The following is a 15,229-nucleotide window of genomic DNA, read 5'->3' on the forward strand; positions in this document are numbered from 1 at the left end:
CAGCCATGCGGCCCCAAGATAATTTCTCTCGGCCCCTTTCAAGCATCAATAATGTTCTTCGTCTAACTTCTTCAATTCCTTCGCACTTAACAGCATGGCAATCTGATCAGTATTTATAGGCCACATACGAGTCTCTCTATAACAGTCATGGTTACCCACTACAGTATACAGTCACAAACTTTTATATCAGTCTGCATTGTTATGTAGCGAAATGTCTTATTCAGATGTTCAAAAACGTGCATGGTTTGAAATAAAGAAAATCTACCTGCATTTGTTTTATTTGATTATTTGTTTGCAAAAGTTAAAATGAAGCAATGCCTTCTGGGAATTTCAAGCCTGAACTGAGTAGACTGTGTCTGCGTGGTTGTTGGAAGTTGGAGATTGGAAGTTGGAAGTTGACTGAGATTAAGCTAGCAAAAAAAAAAAGAAAAGTGAATCGAGGTATCAAGCAACACAAGGGGGGAGCGGAAAAAGAGAAAGACATCTAAGAGAGCACTGTTGGCTGACGGGGAAAAATGCTGCAAACTGACAGATTTGTTTTTAAAATCAAGTACAGCTTCAGCTAGCAGTAGCGCTAATACTGCTAGCACTAATGTTAGCGACACAGCTGAGCCAGCACACCAGGGAGAAAGACAAGACAGTGAGGAATATGAGCAAGAGCAGGAACAAAACGAGCAAGAGAAGGATGAAGAGGTAGAAATGGATAACGAATGACGGTAAGACAAGTTTTTATTATGGAGCGGCCGGCTCTGATGATTTATCAATTTTTTTTATGCATTGGGGTTGTGCATTGATATGTCCATGTTCTGGTGCAGTTGTTTATAGCATGGGAGTTTATGTTCATCATCACTGGGGGCATCAGAAGTGCGTGTTCTCTCTGTGCGTCAAAAGTAGGGTGGGCTGCTGGTGGGTGGAAATGCCAGGGCCGTTTTTTGTTCCCAGTCTGTCACTGCTTGTGACCAAATATGACACTGCAGCACATGGACACATATTTGGGTATCAACTCCTCTGGGAGAAAAAACAAAAACAAAAGAAAACTTTTTGTTTTGTAATCGATTCCTAATCCAGAAATTCTATAATATATCCACATTTTTTTATTGAGCCTTTCACCGGCCTAAGGAAAAAATTTGGTCTCTGGGAACTTAATATTTAAGTGTTTCTCATCTGTATAGTCCAACTGTTATGCTATTCTTGTGCTCCAGGACATTCTGACTAAAACGTAAAGTCCTTAACTGCTCCACAGAGAATGAACGTGGAAGGATGGCAAATGTGACTCAGAGCCCCAAGGGGAATACTCTGGGGATATGGGTACATTTTGTGCTGATAAAACTGACATTGGAGACGAAAGCTCATTTGGGTAAAATATATTAACAGTCTGTGGATCAACAAAATCAGCCAAGCATTTGTCATCTGCTGTCAAACGATATATTTGTCTCTATATTTTTTTTTTAAAAGACTATAAAACAACCCGTCCCAACACCAAAAGGATGGATAATAATGGAGGCATTTTGTGCTAAAAAAGTGTCTACATCTTCAAGTGGCCCACAGAAGATCTGCATTTAGCACATTCAGTGCAAATGAAGCTTAAAATATTACAACTAATTTCTGCGCAACATACAGAGATGAAGGAACAGTCAATGAAGTAGCATCCAAGACTTAAAAGCCGTTCATTTTCAGATGAAGATTGGCCTGATTTTGATAAAATATTCTTTTACAAAAATGTCTGGCTCAGCATGACAGTAAATTTGTGTCTTCAAACAGGCCTATGAGCAGGCAGTGCTTGTCAGATTGGAGAGGACTAATCATTTTTGGGTGGACTTTTTATATAATCGAGCCATGCTTGGATGAACACTTGATTTTTAGTAGAGTGGTTTTTACCATTTGTAAGTAAATGTCCCCTGTGCCTTGAGGGGACGGCGCACTAAATAAAACATAGCTTTTTTTAGATTCTGTTTAAAATGTTAGGAAGAAGTGTGGCTTTAACAGAAGCCTGCCAAACGTATGAAAATTAATCGGCTCTACCTTTTTATCCTTTGATGGGGAGCACACCATGACTCATCGGATCAGAAAGAGATGTCAGTATTTTTTTATTAATTGGAGGATTCTGACAAAAGCTCATGATTAAAAAATGTTATTGTGTTAGCTTATTTTAAGAAGGCAAAAGGAAAAGCTAAAATAAAGTCAAACATTTGCTTTCTCAAGCTTCTACAATGAATGGACTTGCAGCCTTTCTGTTATCATAGCAAATAAAGAATCTTTGCTTCTTTTTTTCAACTTGCAGTCCAAAACCCAAGCTGAAGATATCAGTTTGGGCACTGAGAACTGTTGATGTGTCAAAATTAAAAAAAAACAAAACAAAAAACAAAATGCTCTTTATACACTTCACAATGAATCACTCAATAGTGAAAATAATCTGCAGATTTATCAGTAAAAAAATACTGAGAATATCATTGCAGGACGGGAACTATGTACACAAAGAACGGTACAAGACTGAACACTTGAGGCCTGAGGTAAAGGGGATCAAATGGCTGTGAGAGGCATTTTTGGTGGCTTGGTTTAGGCATTTGAGTCCACTTAGTCTGCTAGAAGGAAGGGTCACTGCCAATCAATACGCAGCAGTTCTGAGTCACCACCTTTATTTTATGATGAAAACATTCCAATCTTGATAGAAGCAGTCTCTTCCAGGGTGACAATGCTCTAATTCAGAAGGCACAAGGACTCACTGAAAAACTGATTCATATGCTTTGGCCTTTATGCTTTTTTCGGTCCCCAGATCTTATTACAGCAGAGCACCTATAGAAGATTTTGACCTGACATGTTCCACAGCACTCTTCACCACCACCATCAACCAATCACCAGATGAGGGAATATCTTTTGGAAGAATCAGGTTCAGCCCTCCAGCGTAAGGCTTCTAGGATCAATGAAGTTGAAATTGGACAGATCTGGCAGAAAACACATACTTTTATGTCTTTCCAACATTTTCATGTTATAATGAAAATGATATTAAGAAAGTGAAGAAGATCCTTCTAAAATTTAAAAATGGATTCAAGGGAACTGATGCTTTATTAGTGTCATTACAAAAAGGACACCTCTAGTCATAAAATTTGGCCATAAAGACACACACTAATGACTAAATCAATACGCTGCCACGTTAATGATTTTAAGGATTTACGTTACTTCTACCTAAATGCTAACCACTATTATTCAGCCATAAGATAAACAACAGCAGCAACCAAAGGGGACACAACCTGGCAAACATTTCCAATTCAACCCTCTACAACTTAGTAAAACAAAGCATTAAAAATCCCATATTGTAGTAAGTGAGATTTATTTGCTTTGTTCCCCCTTCATTATATAGCAGGTCTTGGCGTACATAAATACTGCAAAGGTATTGCAGAAATTCTGGATCCATGAAGAATTCCATACAGCCTGTATTCAGAAAATTCCTTCAAAAACAAGCTGCCTAAGGTTGTGATCTCATAACTATAAAGCCACCGCCCTTAGCAATGCCCCCAGCACAGCCACAGTTGTAAAAAACAAAAACAAACAACACAACTAAAAACCACAGTACTATTGCTGAAACACACTGGACAGTGCCTGCTCAGGCCTGTGAGATTTGACCAATTACAGCCGACAGGGCTTTTTTGATAGGGAGCCTTAAAGAGACAGGCACTGAAACAAAGCTTTTAGAGAGGGTGAATAGATGTGCTGCAGCAATGGACAGTATGAGAGAATCCATTTTTCTATTTTCATTAAAACATGTAAACATTGTATAGCATGTATGAGCCCTTTAAAAGCCTTTTCTGTGTATAACGGTCTAAAACTGCAAGTTTTGTGGTTTTAGTTTTAAAGAACAACAAAAGAAGTTACGTGATAGCAAAACAACTTGTTGCTTAAGTCTGCTGTAAAAAGAACTATAACAGTGATGATTAACTTCGCAGACTGAATGAGAATGCTGGGTTGTTTTGGAAAAAATATACATATATCATGCTGGACAATGCATTACTATATCTATGTGCAAAGATGTGAGTCACAATATGTTATGATTACATGGAGGTGAAAAAACAGTATCATTTACTCCCAACACTAGAGACACGTCAGCCAGTGCTGGGCTGCATAATCTCATCATAAAAGTCACCAAGGTTGATAACCAGAGAGCAAGACAGGAATTTTGAAGCGTTTAGTCTTACTGAAAGCAAAAGGTTATATTGCCTCTTCGTCTGAGAGGCTGCGAAATGAAAACTTGATACTCTGACTCTGAAGTCAACAAAGGCAGACTGATCAAGCATTTGTCACTTCCTGTAGCCTCACATCTTTGCACTTGAACACACAACACAGACTTCAGCCGACTAACAGTCAACTGCAGTCTTTTTTCAAGACTTTAATGATTAGGCCAACGACATTTGGGGGACAGGATGGGTAAAAAATAAGAAAGGGTCAGCTTAAATCTAACTATCATTCCTTTCACATGCTGTACAAGATCTGAGGAGCAGCAATGACAATACACCAACAACAAAGACAAAATAAGCACAAGAAAGATTTTTGGTACCACAATAGGTAAAGAGAAGGAGGTACAACTCTATGATCTAGGCTACACATGCTTTAGGTTGACTACATACAACATTGACTACTTGATGATTAATACTTAAAGCATATTTTTTTAAATGGTGATGAGAGAGGATGGTATTGGGAGAAAGGTAAATTTCACAAGGAGATGGTCATGGATCAAGTCTAGCAGGAAACTGAGAACACCACCACTAAATGCGGAGAAACTGGCAGGGCTTAGACAGTAGTCACAATCACACTGACACACAGCACAGGCAATGTACTGGTACATTTACCCCGTCAGGTGGTAAGTCGGACAGGCAGCGAGGAGAGAGTGGGTTGTCCAAACCACAAAGGAGTGTTGGTGGCTGCCGGAACGAAACAAAGAAGACAACAGCTACAGCATCCCACATAAAAGTTCTGCTCTTCCCATAGACACCAGAGAACAGAGAGAGCAAATCTCTAGCTGCATCCGTGTCATGTTTGAAGATAATGATGACTAAAGCATTACTGCATCTCAGCAATGACCAATCCAAAAAACATTTGATTAAACATCACAGAATATTTATCAAACTCATGTTATTATTATGCATTTACTTTAGGTCTGTATTATGCCACTTTTCAGTCTTTATAAACCAACAAAAATAAATAACTAAAGATGTTAAGATAGATATACATAAAGTTGTAATATGCACAATTCTTCATTAAAATGCCTAAAAACTAACTTTGTCATGTATTGTGTTGAGTTAAATGTTCAAAACCCAGAAATGTTCTATATTTGTTGCTATAACTTCCAGAGAAACATCAGAATAGTCAGAGAAAGAAGACACAATGAAAGTCACAACAAAAAGATTTTCATCATGAATACAACAACTCCCATGATCCCATGCCGTTTCACAGTGTCATCAAAGTACACCTTTTGTTTTTGTCGTTTCTCCCCAAGAGACCCATAGCAGCAGAAGTTATATTCACAGCGCATTTAAGATGAACCTTCAGAAACATGGATAAAAACAGCTCTGTCCAAACAAACTATTAAATGAGCTTGAATGAGTTTAATGTTTCACAAATGTCAGAGTCTAATTTGGTATGCATGACACAACCACAATTCAACACCACAAAACATTGCCCGAGATGTGTTTTAGAAAATAAAAAAACTCACATCAAACGATAAAGGTTCGTCTCCGAGATGGTATACTTTTAGGACTGAGGCCTTAAATTAGGGGGAATTTAAATCATCACAAAACTCAAATTTCATCTGTTTTTCATCAAAACATTCAAATACCAAACACTGGCCACAGGTTAAGACTGAAATGCTTGATGAGAGAAAAAATATAAAAGCACTCCATCTTTGAATTAAATAAAAACACCAATACTTGATACAGCTGCTTGATTCCACCGCACATGGCCGCATCATTCAGCCTGCAACATGACTATGTTCCATCCTCTGACATGGCCTCATACTTGGGATGGGCATGAGACACGAGACATGAGTACTCGTAGAATGCAACTAGCACCCATGGAAAAACAAGACCAGCAATTAGATCAGACAGCAGCTCACGTTTAAACTTAAGGTCGTTTTGCTCTCCTAGCCTCATCCATTTCATGTCTTTTCTTCTGACAAGCGCCAGAAAATATGTTGCAACAAATTTAAAGGACATATTATAGGAATGCTATAGATTCTATTTTCAAGTCAGTGAAAGTTAAAGCTGCCTTTATTTATAACCATTACGAATTTACACAGGAATAAAAGAAAGAATGGGGCTGAATGAAAATGTTAAGAAGTACAGGAGGAAGTTGGAGGATTCAAAAAGAAGCAGCAAAGCAACAAGGATGGCAAGTCTATCGAGTCGCGTCAAATCAGTGGAAAGCTTACAAACATCCTTCCACCAGTGACAGTTCAGGAGGCTGAAGTCAGCTTGGCTTGGGAACTGGAAGGTTCTTAAAAGATTAACACAGTATAACCCTGAGTGCACTGATAGCTAACTTGGTGGAGCGTGCGCCCCATGCTTAAAGCTGAGTCCTTAGTTGCTGCATAGGTTCGATTCCAACATGTGGACATTTGTTTTTCAGGTCGTCCCCCATCTCTCTTCCCCCTTTCCTGACATAGTCCACAGCTGCCCTGTGACATAATGGAGAAAGGCCCAAGAAGTCTAAAGAGGACTATAACTCTGCTGGTGTCCAATGTAACATTATTTCACTACTGGCTGACTTTAAATCAGTTTTACTGCCTCCCATGTTGTTGCAATATTCTGGGTGCACATGCAATAATGTATGAGCAGATTTACAATAGTTTTGAATTTTGACATGCCACATCAGTAACTGGCCAATCAGTTTGCTCTCCGTGCACTTTTACTGGCCCTGGGCCATCGGTTTTGTCATACTCTGCATACATCGGTAGAAATGAATTTAATCTACTTTAAGTTCTGAACATTTGAGTCATGGGTTCTAGAGCAAAACATCTTAGAACTAAGAGATATCCTTAAAAAAAAACCAAAAAAAAAAAAACATAAGAGTGTATATATTGCTAATGAATAATGGATTGCAGCCAATTTCTAGGGCTAATTCTGGCCCAAAAGCGCATTATGTCGGCATTTAAAAGTTTCATAGAATTTTGCTAGTTGCTTACAGCTACAGTGAACTAATGTGACACTGTTTTAACAGGAACGCAGGAAGAGCCTGAGAGCAAAAAAAGACAGACAATGAGGCAGCAGTGGAATTGGCAGGGCAGCAAGAAAAGAGCAACACTTGCATCTTATACTGTGTATATACAAAAAACAAAAAAAACTCAAAACAAAAAACGATACCTCTGCCCCATTGACAAAGAGATCATAAGACTCCTACAGGTCTGGCTGCTGTTCTCACAACACGCACTCCGGCAGCTGAATCCAAACTACTCACATAGAAAATAGAAAGGCAAAAGAGAGGTGACAAGGTGCATGGAAACAAAACAAGGGCAACTCTGAAAACCTCTGAAGTGATGCGAGTGAAGTCAGGAGGGAAATCCCCATTTGTCCTAGCGAGCCGAGCAATGACAGACACCTACACTGAAGAGTCTTCTCAGTCACTGAGCACAGTAATGCAATGAAGCTACATGCTGAACAGCCTCTACTCCTGGGGAGAAAAAACATCTTATGACGCTCTAATGCTCAAGTGCTGTTTGTAGACATGGAGAAAATATAACCCCTATGTAATCCAATACATTTCACTTCTATAAAACTAAAAAACCAAACCTGTCAAAGGTATCCAATGGGTGGTTATCTTCTACTATACAAATATGCCTCAATTCAGCAGCTGGCCATTTTTTTTTTTTCACGCTTCTCCACCTTTCCTGCAGCGCCAACACTTTACCTCAGCTCACCTAAAAATTAACAACCGAGAGGCAAGAACGAGAAATTCTCTCAACATTTCACAGAATTGGGTGCCTTGCTCGTTCCTGTTCCCCTACACACTCACAGCCAGAAGAGGTAGGGCAGAGAAAAGCAGTTTGTGTGGTCTTAAAATTCTTCTCTCGTATCAGCTCTATTCCATCAAACAGACTCTGGTGCATCTAAAATGTGACAAGTGGTCCAGGGGATATATTGCGATGCGAAAATGTGGACATGTTAATCTTCGTAATGAATGTGGCCATTCTTAATGCACAGAGTTTCAAAAATGAGCCATAATCTGTTAAACTGAGATACTTGATTTTATTTTTCCTCCATTCATAGAGTTCCAGCAAGAAGGAAGCGATCACTTATCAGACTATTTCAAACATCTGTGCCCCATGTGTCTGACAAATGTTGTTGGCTCTGCTCATTCTGATGAAAATTGGCACTTCCCTAATTAATACTCCAGCTTAACCAACTGAATGGATAGTTCCTACTCACAGACTTACAAGTTACTCTTTTAGAAGCTGGAAATCACTCATGGTATTTTGAAATTGAGTGGAATATAATGAAAACTCTAGGTTTTAACTGAACTGTTGGAAACTTGGAAACCGGTGACAGGTTTCTAAAATTAGAAAAGAAACTAAAATTACAGTGCTGAAAAATGGGAATACACATTAGAGGATGTCTTTATGCGCTTCAGTAGAAGTGCAGTGAAAAATGCAAAATGGGAAACAGAAAAGGAGAAGATAATCACCCAGGGTGTCACCAAGTACTGTCAATGCTGAAAGATCTGTGAATTGCATGAGACCTCCGTGTTTGCTGATTAAGTTGCTTGACTGTGTTGCATCTGCTACAGCCTCCTCGCAATTCTTATCAGTGAAGGTCAACTGTCAAAAATTTCCAAAGTATTTACCGTTCACGCTGTCCAAGAGTAAATGTTGACCATCTCAACATGATTGCTCCAATCCCTGCTAATTACCTTAGTAGGGTGTGCGCCGAAATGAGTCTGTAATTACACTTTATAAGCAAAGAGCACTTTAAGGTCAAGGTTTTATTCATCAAAAAGGGTTCGGGAATTTCAAACACCGAGCTTCAACGAGCACCGCAAGTGGTTAAACCAAACAAGCTTCATAACGTGTGGGTGGAGCAGACAATCTGTCAACATGTACCAAATGCTTAATCAACCTGAAGGATGCTGTGAGAAGGAACACGACCCAGCTGAGTATGTGTGAACCAAAAGGACAGCCTGAATAATACTAATTCGTTAAGAAAGCTTGCATAATCATTTCTTTGAAATAGCTACAAAATACGCTGGACTGTACAGTACAGTCACTGACGATATGTGGAATTATTCAGCATATGTAGGCTGAGCAGGGGATGAATCGAGATTCTAAACAAAACCAAAAAAAAAAAAGGCAAGGGATGTGTCAAAGCAATAGGGGAGAAGAAGTGTCAGCATAATTTTGCATGGTCTCAAATGAGTAGACAAAGCTTTGCATACAAAAAGGAGCTTAATCTGTCACCATCCACACACAAGTGCACCATTAATTGCAGATCCTTCCATAATCATATGGGTCAGCAATACTGCAGTTTGTGTGGCCAATTATGGGCTGTGCTTACAATATACAGCTATGAAGTGGGAGAAACACTGCACCTCTGTGAGAAAGCAAAGCAACCAAGTGGAACAAGGTGCAACTGCCAATGAGGTAGCCCTGACCTGACCTGCTGATAGGGTCAGGACTCAGAATTACTTTAATAGGAGTTTGGGGAACCTGTGCTGTAGACTGGATACAGATCTGCTTTTCCAATCCCATCTTAATGCCTGCAGTAACAGACATTTTGGCCTAACGTTCGACAGTAACACAACCAAATTTGTCCAGCAAGCAGTATCATTATTCAATTTACATGGCACACATTTATCTATGGGATCTGAATGGTCTTTTCTTACTGTACATTGTGTTCTCACATCTTAACAGGGGCGTGGTGAATCCGATATGATGCATCTGAGGAGGGCGTTCTAGTGCAAGTGTTTTTCTGTTTTATTTTTGTCATAACAACATCTACTGACTGGTAAACTGTGTGGTGAAACTTCACCAAACTTCACCACAGCTCAGCTTTGAGTAGGTGTGTGTGTCCATTTGTGTGTAAGATGAGCTCGGACATGACAGTTTCACCTGACTGCACTCACTTGATGCTCTGCCAGCCAGACTGCCTGTGCCTCCCCTCTGGCCTTTCAATGAAAATAAATGATCCCTGGGTGACTATTGCATTTTGTACAAAATTGCCTCAGGTCAGCAAGAACTTAATGTCCATTCTTAAAGGTCGGACAGGTAAATTAAAAGCTTTTCCACCTTGGAAAAATAACCCAAACGGCCTTAAAGGGATCCTTGTTAGAAAAACAACAGCAAAACCTAACAAAAAAGCCTACCGAAATCTTAAGTAAGCTCATTTAAAACGTTCGATGACAATCCTTTATTCAATCTTAATCTAAAAGCAGGGGCTTTCAGTTTACCCCTAGAATCTCTGCTATGCATCAAAATGGAGGTGTCAAAACAACTCAGGATAAAAACACAGGTGACATCAATAGTTTCTGACAACAGCCCTGAAAGGCACATATCCTGTATATTCAAATATGCATCTGAATAATGCATGCTACCGTTTCCACTTTAAGACTGTGATGTCATCTATACGTTCATGTTTGAATCTGCAGTCCAACTGCAGTTGCACTTTAGAATGCAATCATAGAGTATGTTGGCTAAGAACAGTGTTGTAGATGAAACATCTCTTCTGGCATATCATCCCCATACTGGGTCCAATTAACACATAGATCTCACTGTGATATATCTGGTTAGACCCTCAAGTGTAATGCCACTGTTTTGAGCATGAAAAATGTCTTTTTTGTCAGCAGACGAAAGAATCCGCCAGTGCAAAACCAGCTCTTATCTAGTTTGATGTCATTTGTCACATCAGCTTTGTTCTGACTATTTTAGAATAGCTGAACTATTCTAGCTGTTTAATTGATCGAACAAAATGAATCCAGGTTTCTAAAAACATCTGTTAGCTAATTAACCATTTACATCAAAGACTGCAAAAATCATCTCATAGCAGTAGCAAATGAGATTCAGCTGCAGCAGCAGCAGAAGTATTTGACAGCCACATGAGACATGTGAAGCGTTTGTGCTGGGAAAAAAGAAAATCTGTTAGATTTTTAAAGCTTTCATTTTACCCTTAGCTGTACAATCTGCATGGAGTTTAATCTGGTCACACTGACTTCAACTGGGAGACATTTATAAAGACTGTGTTAAAGCAATTTTATGAGCAGCCAGCATGTTTAGAGGAGGTCGCTCTTCAAACCAAAAACTATACATTTCAATCCTAAGAACTAAGAGACAGCAGCAGATATCTTTTTCTTAAGCACTCTAGAGTCCAAAAGTGAGAAGTTCAAAATCTGCAAGACGTGACTTGTTTTTTATATTCATTCTTAGAGGGATTGTTTCTCTAGCATTTTGCCTTAATGTGACCGTTGACAAAGAGTGACAGTGAACATGGGGAGAGAGAAAGGGGATATGACATCCTCTAAAGGTCCCTGCTTGGAATTGAACCGGCTCTGCAGCCATGAAGGCTGCCGGCTCACCATGAAGCCTCCGAGAGGTGATTACTAAAGACAGCAGTCACACATATTAAGTGCTTAGTACTGAACCACTGTAAGATGAGGCATGCCATTCTTTTTTTCATTTTTCAAGGACTTTTTTGGGGACTGAAAGATAAACCCAATGACATTTTACCGAGCTGAAGATTACTGCATGGGCCATACTGGCTGTGGATGTTAACCATTCCTTGCTAGCATGACATCCGCACCACATGCAGTTCAGCAGTCTATAAATAGGTCAGGGTGGCAAGCACAATGTCCAAACAAATCTGAATTCTTTACATGACGTATATGTCAGATATTCTAAGAACTCCCTCTCTCCCCCTCTCTCTCTCCTGTGTCCTCCATCATTCTGCTGCTTGGGAACATATACAAAGATTAGCCTAGTAGCACAGCAAGTTAAAAATGTCTCTAAAGCCAAGGGGACACAGGCACTACTCAAAGGGCCTATAAAGAGTGACTTCTCCCTGACCACAGACCAACCTATAATTGGGGGCCCAATATCAGCTTGCCTAAAAACACAGCTTACAATATACACGTTTCAAAATAGCAAGTTGTCTGTTGGGGCAGGGCCACTCTGGGCAGAGTAAGGTGGAGCCCCAAGGCTTGAATATGCTTCACTGGCCAGCGTGTGCACACAATCTTAGATGAAGACATGCAAGTGCCCACCACAACCACTTGATGTAGTCTCATCCTTGCTCTTTCAGCGAGAGAGTTCAAAGTCCTTAAAAAGGCATGTTGACATGCTGGTGTGTGGATAACCTTTTCTTGCTTTTATACAATGTCAAGTGTTGAAAACAAAGTAAATACCACATTATAATATATCATATATATGAATATTAAAATATTCATACAGTCTCTGGCTGAGTCTTAATTAAGGCTGTAACAGGAGGAGATATCAGCACTTGCTGAGAATAAACAGTCATATGTAACTTTTTAAACACACTGAAGATTTATTAAAAAAGGAAGTCTTCTGAAATAGCCACAAAGCCAAAATATGACAGGTAAAAATAGATGATCTATCAAGATCAAATATTCTGAGATATAAAATAGAAATTCACAAAAAAAAATCCCCCCCAAAATGCCCCATCTTGCAATGTTGTGAAAAAGTAAAAAAAAATCTATCCTTATTCATCCCAAAATGTTGGGATGAATAAGATGGGAATAGGGTCTACTCTGGGCCAAGACCCATCCTTCATCCAAGTTTAAATCTGAAATCACAATCACTTGACATGCAGTAATAAGTCAATGGTTCATGGACAAAAGGGGCACTTGAATTGCAGTTTCAGTTCAGTCTTACCGACAAACTCAGCTAAATCATTCACTGAACATATGTTGACAAATTACAGATCATATGCCACAGTATAACCAATGATGCAAAACAACTGCAAGGCTACAGAATAAATGTGGGTGGGGAAGATAAAAACCAGTGCACACCCATCAACTCCTCTCAACCACTAAGGTGCCCTTGAGCAAGGCCCTTAACCCACAGCTGCTCCAGAGGAGCTGCTCAGTGGCCAACAGATAAGGCTGTGGTTGTACTGGACACCTTCCAGGTTTTGAATCTGTGTGTCTGGCTGTGTTTGAAGCAGGGCGTTCCAGCTAAACTACGCTAGTTAAATAAAGATTAAAACCACAGTTACCAAGTCAATAGTGCCAATAGTAAAGCATTCATCATGTCTTTTTGTACAGCACTTACGAAATGACATCATTTAGACAAGAGTTCCTAAGGTTAACTAGGAAGGTAGAGGCTTTATTATAAATATACCTTGTACATTAAGGATTAGCCATGCTGCAGATGTCAACCATTTCCCTCAAGACATTTAAAGGGTTATGTGCACAAGAAGCAATGTAAGAGCTTAAATTTCTTTTGCTGTAATGCAGAAATATTCAAAATAAATATTTGTGTAAAAAAGAAAGCCAAATCAAGCTCTTAGCTTCATAAGTAAAGCTTCATGATAACTAGAGTCATAAAACCAATTTTGAAAAGACAAACAAACAAAAACACATCTAAGTAAGCCTTGTTAGCCTATGAAATTACCTTTAGGCTATGAGCTAGCCTATTAGCTTGCCATGAAAACTAGGTTGTTGGTTTTTTTTCCCCCTTCCCCCCCCCCTTTCAAGGTTTTGGTTCCCAATCTCTGTCAGCCAAAGCCATGTCACTGTTCAAAAGTCAAACAAGACACTTGTCCATTTCAGCAGAGCTTGGGAATAAAAGGGGTAAAGAGAGGGGATGGTGAGAGGCTGTGAGAAGCACTTCCATTCTACCCTTCCCCCCCGCTCCTGAACAGTAGCAGATGACAATAGCTTCTAAACCAGGGCACGCCAGACATCCTGACAAAAGCAGGCTCCTCCCAAGCTGCTGAGTCCCTGTTCCCAAATAAACATAGCCACAGGGAGAGGGCAAGAGTCGGGGACGCGGTGCTTGCCATGTTCAGACTTGCGGCGAAATTAGTCCTTCTGCCCAAGAGCAAAGCATTCTGCCAATGAACCATAAAATGCATGCTGGACAAGGCGAATCTCTTGACACACCACAAGACTCAATCGCATTCTGCCTAATTAGGGCTGCATCAAAAAATCATGGTGTCACAATAATTTACAAAGAAAATTGCCAAAACTGCAAGGCTAACAAATCCATCTCCATATACATTGCCACAATGATATATAATGTGAATGCTATTTAACTCTTACTCACATGTAGGCAGGCGAAAGGGGTGAGGACCTGGATGTCTTAAGGACTGGCACTGGGAATTTCCAGCTGACAGGAGAACCGCTTTTCCATTTTAACGGCATGTTGTTGTCACCAGAATGGTGCTATAGCGATACCAACAGCAAAGACCATTTCCATGAAAAGGTTTCCAATGCAGTCTTCCATCCCACTCTGCCCACACCATTTAAGGGGGAGGGAGAGCAGCAGCGGCAGCAGCTACAGAAATACACTGGTACAGGCAGTGCAGGCTCAGTCGGGGTTGTGACTTTAGCAGCAGCACTGAGAAGCCAATAGAGTGCATCCACCACGACTACTTGCCCTGCTGCATTCACAGTTGTCTCGTGGTAGGAGGGGGGGGAAGAAGCCCTGCCTTCCCATCACCCTTTCAGAGTCTGTGAATAGCCCAGTAGCTAAGCAACAGTGCCATCTTGTTAAAGGAGCTGTGATTACAGTTCTGGGCTTGCCATGGAAAGGATTGTAAGGGAGATTAAAAGGCGTCCAAGAAAGAGGAAAAACTGCTATGAAATTCATACATTTGAATCAAATAAATGTGTTGTGCTCTAGGGCTTAAATATGTTTGTTTTTTTTATTATTTTATAATTTCTGTCAGTGGTATTGCAAAAAAAATTACCTGCAAGTCTTTAAATATCCAGTGATTTCCACTTGTTCCTGATGTATTTTGGTGCAGTTTTTAACCTTAATAAATAGCACTATACACACACATTATTTCTGTAGTGGGTGTTGTAATGAGTACATATGAATGACATTTCAAATTTTGGATTATAATGTTAAATTCCTCTACTAAATAAATAGGCTTATTCTATAGTTTTGGACAGGGCTGTGTTTCATTCTTTGGCTTAACAAAATAGAAAGAGGGATAAATGGACATTATTGTGGAAGAATCACATTCATAGATTGAATTTAAAGCAATAAAAGTGGACCAACACACCGCGTCAC

At 39.7% G+C, this 15,229-nt stretch overlaps 1 protein-coding gene across 4 annotated transcripts in view; it reads right to left on the reverse strand.

Annotated features, from left to right (window-relative positions):
- klhl13 (kelch-like family member 13) overlaps positions 1–15,229 on the reverse strand; it is a 40,104-nt gene that overhangs the window by 18,868 nt on the left and 6,007 nt on the right. The window contains exons 1-2 of one of the 4 annotated variants that reach the window (XM_030438174.1): positions 14,258–14,607; positions 4,842–4,913 (exon numbers count right to left, since the gene is read on the reverse strand). The exons of 1 other annotated variant lie outside the window; for it this stretch is intronic. In XM_030438174.1, coding sequence (XP_030294034.1) covers positions 4,842–4,913; positions 14,258–14,355 — 170 coding nt within the window. In that variant the 5' untranslated portion in view covers positions 14,356–14,607. Of the gene's footprint in view, positions 1–4,841; positions 4,914–14,257; positions 14,608–15,229 lie in introns of those variants that run through there. 2 more of the 4 variants (XM_030438175.1, XM_030438176.1) reach the window with 2 other exon arrangements.

This window comes from Sparus aurata, chromosome 13 (assembly GCF_900880675.1).
Source record: "Sparus aurata chromosome 13, fSpaAur1.1, whole genome shotgun sequence".
Classification (NCBI taxonomy): Eukaryota; Metazoa; Chordata; class Actinopteri; order Spariformes; family Sparidae; genus Sparus; species Sparus aurata.